The sequence below is a fragment of the Hemicordylus capensis genome, chromosome 2, assembly GCF_027244095.1.
Source record: "Hemicordylus capensis ecotype Gifberg chromosome 2, rHemCap1.1.pri, whole genome shotgun sequence".
Classification (NCBI taxonomy): domain Eukaryota; kingdom Metazoa; phylum Chordata; class Lepidosauria; order Squamata; family Cordylidae; genus Hemicordylus; species Hemicordylus capensis.
Window position 1 is genome coordinate 213,753,977 of NC_069658.1, and position 9,983 is coordinate 213,763,959.

General features: G+C 51.4%; 1 protein-coding gene across 1 annotated transcript in view; it reads left to right on the plus strand.

Annotated features, from left to right (window-relative positions):
• ELL (elongation factor for RNA polymerase II) overlaps positions 1-9,034 on the plus strand; it is a 49,155-nt gene extending 40,121 nt beyond the window's left edge. The window contains exons 9-12 of the mRNA XM_053301475.1: positions 1,350-1,416; positions 3,213-3,384; positions 4,308-4,352; positions 5,636-9,034. Of these exons, the coding sequence (XP_053157450.1) occupies positions 1,350-1,416; positions 3,213-3,384; positions 4,308-4,352; positions 5,636-5,740 (389 nt within the window). The 3' untranslated portion in view covers positions 5,741-9,034. The remainder of the gene's footprint in view (positions 1-1,349; positions 1,417-3,212; positions 3,385-4,307; positions 4,353-5,635) is intronic.
• The last annotated feature ends 949 nt before the right edge of the window (positions 9,035-9,983 follow it).

Here is a 9,983-nt window from a genome sequence, read left to right on the forward strand (position 1 = left end):
GCTGGGGATTATGGGAGTTGTGCTCCAAAAACAGCTGGGGGGCCTACATTGAGCAGGCCTGGTCTAGATATTCTGTAACATCCCAAACTGTCTGGAGCCGAGAGGCCACCTTCCGCTCGATCACCTTGCCCAGCCTTGGAAGATTGGAGATGGGTCTGTAATTGGCTAACTGAGGGATCCAATGCAGGGTTCTTCAAGTAAGGTCTAATAATAATCTCTGCAACAGGGGATGATGGGAGTTGTAGTCCAACAGCATCTGGGGACCAAACTTTAATGAATTGACAAAGAGTTCAGTGGAACTCAGAAGTTTGTTCTCTGTCTTTTGACTCTTTATTTTTATTTATTTATTTATTTTTTAAGATGGCCCTCTAGGAGATGTTTTGTGCTATTGCTGCTGTTCTGGAATGTGTTTTCCTCTGTAATGGCCCAACGTGGCTCTGTGCATGGGTCTGGTCCACCAATAGTACCTCTTTCTCCAAAAACATGCAGCCACTAGGTGACAGTGGAGGGCTACAACCCAATCTTAGTGCCTCCCAACTAGGGTTCCTCCAGATGTTATTACTACGACGGCAACGGTGATTTTTTTTACATACCACTCTTCAACCTAAGTTCTCAAAGTGGTTTATATAGAAAAATAAACAGTACATAAATCAGATGGTCGCCTGTCCCCAAAGGGCTCACAATCTAAAAAGAAACATAAGGTTGACACCAGAAACAGCCACTGGAGGGATGCTGTGCTGGGGGTTGGAGAGGGCCAGTTGCTCTCCACCTGCTAAATATAAGAGAATCACCACTTAAACTACAGCTCCCATCTTCCCCAGCCACCATAATAAAGTATAGCTGGGAATGATGGGAGTTGTAGTTCAGCAACATCTGGAGGAACCCAGGTGGAGAACCCCTGTCATAACCAGTGCCTGCCTGTCTTCCCACATTCCCCTTTGGATGCCCTGATGGGCTGTGCTTAGGCCAGAAGCTTTCACTCACGGGATTAATTCCAAGCAAAGCTGCTGGTAGCTTGTGTGGCAGGCTGCTAGTCCTCAGTGTGGGCTTGAGCCAGTCAGCACAGGGCGAGCTCTACAGCAGGATTTCTTAACCTTGGGCCCCCAGATGATGTTGGACTACAACTCCCATCATCCCCAGACATGGCCTTTGTGGCTGAGGATGATAGGAGCTGTAGTCCAAAAACATCTGGGGGCCCAAGGTTAAGAAACCCTGCTCTACACCCTTCTTCCAAGAAGAATGCCATTTTAGCAGATACAGCTGGCTTCTTACAGTGCTTGGGCGCACCAACACTCTCTCTCCAGAACTGGTGCTGTTTTCTCACCTCTTCCTTTCCTGCCATCCTCCAGGTCTAAACGGCGCGTGCAACAGCTCCAGCGTTCTAACGTCGACGTCGGAAATGCCGGATTACTTGCTGTAAGTGTTTGAAAGGATCTCAGGTCACTGCTTGGCGTGTGAGAGGAGTCGTGGTCCTAGGAACAGAGGAAGCTGCCTTAAATACGGAGTCAGACCCTTGGTCCATTTAGCTCAGTATTGTCTACCCAGACTGGCAGCGGCTTCTCCAAGGCTGCAGGCAGGAGGAGTCTTCCCTCAGTCCTCTCTTGGAGATGCTGCCAGGGAGGGAACCTGGAACCTTCTGCATGCAAGCAGGCAGGGTCTCTTCCCCTGAGCTCTATGGCCCCATCCCCTAAGGAGAAGATCTTGCAGTGCTCACACATGTAGCCTCCCATTCAAATGCAAACCACAGTGGAGCCTGCTTAGCAAAGGGGGGCAATTCATGCTTGCTACCACAAGACTAGCTCTCTTAACAGGGATTCCTGTTGTTGACTACAACCCATGATCCCCAGCTGCAGTGGCCTTTGGCTAAGGATGATGGGTTTTGTAGTCAACATCTGGGCATCGCTGTTGCAAGAAACAGTGGCCGTGATGGGTCAGAACAAAAGAGCTCTGCCAGGCCTCCTCCTCCTCCTCCTCCTCCTCCTCCCAACCAGATCCCACATGGAGGTTCACACGCAGGCTTGAATGCCGCCCCCCCCCCCAGTAAACTCCCTAGCATTCAGAGAGACTACTTCTGAATGTGGAAGCTCCATTGAGCTGAAGGCATTGCTAGACTGCCTTTTGGGGGCAGGGGGTGGGTGGGGAGGAGATGCATTCCATAAGTTCTGTGTTGTGCGACGGAGGCCTTCCTCTTACCTTTCCCAAATCTGCTGTCATTTCACTGAGTGACCCTCAGATCTTTGAGAAGGATGAGAAAGTTCTAGGAGACAGGGAGAAACGCTCCCCTGCCTGTTTCCCCCCCAGTGCACACCATGTAATAAATCTGTCCTGTTCCATCTACGGCTCTTAGCCATGTTTTCCAAACGAATATGCTGCAGACACTTCAGCCTTTCCTCACAGGGACAGTGCTCCAACCCCGCTGAGAGTCTGGGTGACCCTTTCCCGGCTCAACCATATCTTTTATAAGATCAGTAGGTAGGAAGCTGCCTTCTGCTGAGTCAGGCCCTTGGGCCGCCTCGCCCAGTATTGTCTGCACTGACTGGCAGCAGCTCTTCAGACTTTCAGAGACAGGGGTCTCTCCCAGCCTGGCCTGGAGAGATGCTGCTAAGGAGTGAACCTGCCACCCGGTTACAAAGCAAGTGTTCTTCGACAGAGGTTCAGCCTCATCCCAGATGGGGCAAAGATTTCTACCTAGGCATCCTGAGACTTGGTGCCCGTCTTTCCTGATCATTGGGGATCTGGTTTGTGGCCCTTGCATCAGTCATGACACCGTAGAACCTCATTGTGGCGGCCAAGCACGCACACACACACACACACGCACGCACACACACGGCCAGCTTAGGAACCGAGGAAGCTGCCATATACTGAGTCAGGCCCTTGGTCTATCTAGCTCAGCATTGTCTTCACAGACTGGCAGCGGCTTCTCCAAGGTTGCAGGCAGGAATCTCTCTCAGCCCTCTCTTGGAGATGCTGCCAGGGAGGGAACTTGGAACCTTCTGCTGTTCCCAGAGCGGTGGCTCCATCCCCCTGAGGGGAATATCTTACAGTGCTCACACGTCTAGTCTCCCATTCAGATGCAACCAGGGCAGACCCTGCTTAGCTAAGGGGACAAGTCATGCTTGTGACCACAAGACCAGCTCTCCTCCCAGCTTGCTTTTGAAGGGACGGGCCGTGCAGCGGCTCACCTCTCTCCATCTTTCCTCCTGCTGCTCCAGCAAATACGCAGCCATCTCCTCCTCGGAGCAGCGGCAGAGCTACAAGAACGACTTCAACGCAGAGTACAGCGAGTACCGCGACCTGCACGCCCGCATCGAGAGGATCACGCGGCGGTTCACCCAGCTGGACTCCCAGCTCAAGCAGCTGTCCCAGGGCTCTGAGGAGTACAAGGTGAGGGCTCGGCAGAGGGAGGGCCGAACTGAGCAAGCGCTGGCTTCCGGGCAGCTTCTCCTTGCGGGAGCGGGGATCCAGCCGTCCAAAAGGCTGGGTTCCATTCGGGTTCGTGGGTACCTTTGGACTCTCTGGTTCAGCCGCTGACGTGTTAAAACCAAAAACTAAACTTTGAAGTGGCTTCTTCCTTGCAGAGCCAGCGTGGTGTAGTGGTTAGAGTGCTGGACTAGGACCAGGGAGACCAGAGTTCAAATCCCCATTTAGGCATGAAACTCACTGGGTGACCCTGGGCCAGTCACTTCTCTCTCAGCCTAACCTACCTCACAGGGTTGTTGCAAGGATAAACATAACCATGTACACTGCTCTGGGCCCCTTAGAGGAACAGTGGGCTATAAATGTAAAAATGAAATGAAGAATTAGAACAGGCTCTCCTGCTGGCAAGGGAGCTCTGTCAAATGAGTACAGTGGCCACTGCTTGACGTGGAACACCGGATTATTCTTTTTAGAATGGTGCTTCCCCCTGATTTCTGAAGGTGTGCGAAAGCAAAACACAGAAGAGCAGGGAAATAAGACATTGATCTGATCATAGAGAGCCGAGCGCCTGGTTATCGAATCGGTTCTTTTGAACCAGTGACTCCTGCTTGAGTTCGGGGCCACGATTCAGTTTCAAGGCAACCAAGGGAATTTTGGTTGAGGCTGCATTCTGGTTCACCGGAGGGTGGGGTGGGGAGTCCCTCGACTTGTTTTTAGGTTCAATTCCCGGCAGAGTGGGACTTCCCAGTGGGGAGCGGAGGAAGTCATGTTGGCGGCAAGCCGGGGAATGTTCCTGGCTTTTCAACCAGCCCACAGAGGAACTGAAGCAAGCAGGCAGGCAGGCTCAGGGAGATCTGAGTCCTAACACATGGTGTGTGGTTCCTTCACAGACTATCCACGATCAGATCTTGCAGGAATACCGGAAAATTAAAAAGGTGAGTGAATCACCCTCTCGGTCAAGGTGAATCAGGCCTTTCTCATGTATGTTTTGCGGAGTCAGGAAATGCCCGTTGTTGGAAACGGAATCTCAGTTGTATTAGTGAGGCTCCCGGCGGGGGAAAGAGGGATTAGACAGATTCTGAGAGGACAGCAGTGATGGGACTTCCAAATTCAGGAGTATAATACCTCGGAAATGCCAGATGAGGACGAACCCAGGGGAAGTGTCATCGTGATCATGCTTTGCTTGTGGGCTGCCCACGGTTGGAAGCTAGATGCTGGGCTTTATGGTCCGATGATACAGTGCTCCCCTTATAGAGCTCGCTGCCACAGGATGCAGTTCTGGTTGGTGGCTTTATGATTAGACAGAGTAAGAGGGGACGGGTCTAGCAAAGGGTGTTCAGCATCATAAAGCAAAAATGGATCCTCCATCTACCAGGGCAGTATACCTTGCCATTTTTTTGCAGGGTCTTTCTTCCTAAACATTCCCCAGGTTTCAGATTCTAAATTAAGTGGGAGCTCGGGTGGGGAGGGGGTGCGCTTTCCTGCTTTAGCTGCTAGATGACACCATGAGACTGTAAGTGTATGCCATTCTTACCAGAATGGAAGACAACTCTGAATTTAAGACAAACCCCTTAAAAACAGGGGTTAAATACAGCTTATACCTGTATTGACCCAAAACGGAGCTGGTCTTGTGGTAGCAAGCATAAATTGTCCCCTTAGCTAAGCAGGGTCTGCCCTGGTTTGCATCTGGATGGGAAACTACATGTGAGCACTGGAAGAAATTCCCCTGAGGGGATGGGGCCGCTCTGGGAAGAGCATCTGCAGGCTTGAATGCAGAAAGTCCCAAGTTCCTTCCCCGGCATCTCCAAGACAGGGCTAAGAGAGACTCCTATCCGCAACTTTGGAGAAGCCGCTGCCAGTCTGGGTAGACAATACTGAGCTAGATGGATCAAGGGTGTGACTCAGTAAAGGGCTGCTTCCTATGTTCACTCTGAACTTAATACGACCCCCCCCCCCAATTTCTAGCATCAAATAACTTGGGGGGGAAACCTAGTCTTGGATTCAGGAAAACACAGTCTAAGGGCAGTTCTTTGCTTCACAGACCTCCCCCGGCCCCCGTAGTTGGATGAGATGTTGTAAAGCAGTACATAAATTTAGCAGTGGTCAGATAGGCAGTCATTGGACTAGGACCCCAGCCCTATTTCAGGCCACCTTGTGGCCGTTTCCCCCGGAAGACTCAAACGGTTCTTCCTGTTTTTTTTCCTTTTTCTCCTCGCAGACGAACCCCAACTACAGCCAAGAGAAGAACCGCTGCGAATACCTCCACAACAAGCTCGCCCACATTAAAAAACTGATTGCAGAGTACGACCATCAGCAGTTCTAGTCTTTGGTGCTGCTGCCGGGGGCCGAGTGAGAATCACCCTGGCGAGCCATGAACCTGTGAACCGTTTCCAAAGGGGAGAAGGAAAGCAAATGGAGGAGGCCTCTGTCTGAAGCCGGAGGCCTGGCTTCTCGGGCTCTGGAGCCCAAAGAGGGGATGCAGCTGGTCGGTGAACCACACCCAGGAGCCCGCCGTGGGGCACTCCTCAGCGCCGGGAACTCGCTCTGTCCCTCCAACTATTAAAGACGGTTAAAGGAAGGAGAGTAGGCTTCCCCCCCCCAGCAAATGTGTCCCCCGCCCCAGCCTCCAAAAGGGCCACAGAGCTGTGTTGCCTGTTCCAGGTGGCCGCCGACTCTGCCGTGTGAGTTGCTCGCTTTGTGGGGGGAGCAGGGAGAAGGCGCCTCTTGTCCCCCGCCCCCCTTCAGACCTGTCCGTATGCTCTCCATTAAATTGTTCCAGAACTCACCGCTTCTTTTGTATTTCTCTCGCTTCCCCCTCCCCGGCTCCGTCCGCCCCCCACCCCGCATTTGGCTGCCAAGTCGCAGTTCCCCAGCATGGTGGGGAAAGGCAGCCCAGTTCAGCTTTTCTAGTTTTTATACAGGAAGGCCCAATTTGAATAACCCGGCCAGTTCTCCAAACCATTTTTAAAAGACTTTTCAAACGGAGCCTGCTTTTCCTCCCCTGCCCCCAGCTTTTGGGGGACTGTTTCCACCCACCTTGTTTCAGCGGTAACCCCAGGCCACAGAGGTCCCCCTGTGCTCCACAACCCATCAGAAACGGCTGTGGGGAGGGGAACAGTGTTTTATTGTGCTCTCTCTTTTGGTAACTTCCCAAAGGCGACTGGACAGGATCCAAGGAACAGCTGGGAGAGGGTTTGGGTTGCTCAAGGTCTTCAAGCAGCTTCCCTCACACACCCCTCTTCCTTCGTAAGTTGGTGGGCCTGAGGGGGCTGGCTTCAGCCTGGGGTGGCTAGGACCCTTCAGCCCCCAAGGCCACCATGTTTCCTACCGCAGTTTAAGAGGACCCTTCTCCTCGCCTTCCCTCTCCTCTTCTGCCTCTCAGAAATGTGGCCCAGTTGGAACCGAACCCTCCTCGGACTGCAACTGATGGACCCGCTTGTGTTCTCGAACCTTGGCCTCAGCACCTTTGCAGGATGCCTTTCTCTGCACAGGCTGTTCTTGCCGTTTCGCGGAGTGCCGCTGCTGTTGGGTGAGGGGCTGGCAGGAGGGAGAGGGCTTGGCAGACGGAGCAAGGAGAGGACCCAGGAGGGTCGCCACAGCTGAGAGAGGCAGAGTTGTTTTCAAAATGGCACCTCTTGAGGAGGTGGTCATGGAAATGGGGGCCTGTTGGGCCCCAACCCCACAGGCCAGGAAGCATTTCTCAAATACTTCTAGACACCGGGCGGAGCGGTTTGCCTCTGCTGAGGTGCCCAGGTTGGGAGGGTCTTGGAGGGCCAAAGAGCTGTGGGGCAGTGCTAAAGCAAGGAACAGAGGCCCTGGTGGGCTTCTTGGGGTGCACTGGGACTAGGCATATGCCCCTGCATTTGTGGAAACCAGCCAATTCGTTGGCTGGTTTCTCAAATGGGGATATTCTCAGTCAGGGCATCCTCAGGCACCCCAGAGATGATGAGTCAGGTGTGGGGGTACTTTTTGGGCATGGTCGCTGGAGAGATGGAGGTCTGGTGGGCACTAGAGATGGGCACGGAATTATATTTGTGTTCTGTTCCGAGCTCGGAATGGAATACAGATGCCCAAAATGTCGAGCCGGTGGTTCTGAGCACCATTTTGGACTCCGAAATGGCACTCTTCTGGCCTCTGCACAAGCGCAGCAGCCATTTGCGTGCTGGTGCTGATGACAGAAATGGCTGTCGCGCATGCGCAGAGGCAGAAGAATGCCATTTTGGAGTCCAAAATGGCGTCCGTAACACTCGGAACGTTCCAACTCGGAACGGGGTCATTCTGTTCCGAGCTCAGAGTAGGCCCTTCCCTACTCGTAGAACAGACCCTTCAAAGGAAGGGCCTACTCTGAGCTCACAACATTCTGCACATACCAGGTGTGTGCTCTGGTCCTATGTGCCCGCCCCAGAATTTTCTGGAAGGTGTGCTGTTCCTGAGACACCGTCCCCCGCCGTGACCCACCCACCCCCACTTTTCAATCCACAAGGATGCTTGCATCTTTGAAAGCCTGTCTGTCCTAAACCAATTCCCTGCTCTCTCCCCATCTGGCTGATAGAATTTTCAGGAGCTTTCTGGGATAAATATCTTCTTGGCCATGTCACTTTGGGAATCCAAGCTGTAGAACAAGGCTTCACAGGATGGCCCTTGCTCACCACCACCCCATCATGTGTGGGGTGGTTCCTTTGTGTAGTTTTCAAATCTCTCACCTAGGTCGAGAATCTACTGAAAAATGCTCCATGCAGAATTCCTTTTCAAAATGAAATGACCACAGCATCCAGAGGTGGAGAGAGGTGCCAGTTGATGTGTTCAGGATTGATCTTTTGGGACCTTAATATTTTTGGGATAGGGGTGGTTGGGGCGGGCAGGGGGACAGAATATTTTTGGAGGGAATTGTTAAAAAAGAGAGAGGGGTGTCTCAGTTCCTTATACGATAACCTGTTCTATATAAAGATATTTTTGCAAATGAAAAGTTGGATACAAAGATGTATTGTGTATATTACACAAGTGCATGTATGTATATGTGTGTATATATATAAATATATATATAAAATATATATTCTGGAACTTTCTAGAATTTTAAAAATAGATATTTAATGACTATCCAAAAGGAGGAAAGAAGTTATATACTGTGAGACGCTGCTTTGCTGCTTCATTCTGAGACCATGGCTAAAGGAGCGTAGTTTTTCTCTTTAAGCCTTCGTTTTACTTTTTTGTTCTTTTTCTAGCGATTTACACCGCTTTAGGCAAAACATCGTGCATTTTGGGGGTGTGATTCTCCCCAACCATAGACACCTGTTCTTAAGCTCATTTGAATATGACCTCACTTACCCATCAAATTTGTTTTGTATTAACTGTAATGGATGCTGATGAAAAGATACTTTTGAGCCGCCAAGTTGGTTTTAAAAAAAACAAAACCAAAAAAAGTTTCACTTTTTGCCAAAAGGTTACCTTTTAAAAGTGGCATAAGTTTCGCCTCGGCTTTCCCAATCTTTTCTTAAAAGGCTGGTGTGGATGTGCACGCGTGTGCGTGTGTTATGTACACATGGGGGGGACTGAGGGAAAACCCAAATGCTGGTTCTTTTTTGCAACCTATAATAAAAGTCATTGTATTGGAAATGCACGTGTGCTTACAGAGGTCCATCTGTAGTAACAGTACTTTGCCTGCTGATGTGACTGTCTCCGAACATTCATCCAGAGGGGTTCATGTGCCTTATTTCAGTGGTCCTGGCAGAAATCCGGCTTGATGTTGGGCTAGTAGTATTCTCCGCCTAATGCAGAGTGAGGAGACAGAGACTGAAAAGAGGCCCTTGTCTAGACCAGGAATTCTCAACATTGGGTCCCCAGATGTTGGGGCCTCTGGGTACCAATTGCGGGGGAGTAACAGCAGGAGAGAGGGCATGCCCTCAACTCCTGCCTGTGGCTTCCAGCAGCATCTGGTGGGCCACTGTGCGAAACGGGATGCTGGACTAGATGGGCCTTGGGCCTGATCCAGCAGTTCTTATGTTCTTATGCTGTTGTTGGACTTCAACTCCCATACTCCCCAGCCCCAGAAGCCTTTGGTTGGGGATTATGGGAGTTGAAGTCCAATAACATCTGAGGACCCAGCACTGAGAATCCCTAGTCTACACTGACTGGCAGTGGCTTCTCCAAGGTTGCAGGTGGAAATCTCTCCCAGTCCTAACTGGAGAAACTGGGGAGTGAGCTTGGGGCCAAACCTATGCCCTACCAGTGATGCACGGCCCCATAAGAACATAACACAAGAACAGCCCTGCTGGATCAGGCCCAAGGAGGCCTATGTAGTCCAGCATCCTGTTTCACACAGTGGCCAACCAGATGCCACTGGGGAGCCCACAGGCAAGAGGTATGTGCATGCCCTCTCTCCTGCTGTTGCTCCCCTGCAACTGGTCTTGAGAGGCATCGTGCCTCTGAGGCTGGAGGTGGCCTATATTTTTATTCAGCATCCCTCCAGCTTGTTAGGGCAGGCTGCTCCTGAGTATAGGAACAATCTAACCAAATTAGGACTGTGTAGATCAGGGATTCTCAACGTTGGGTCCCCAGATGTTATTGGA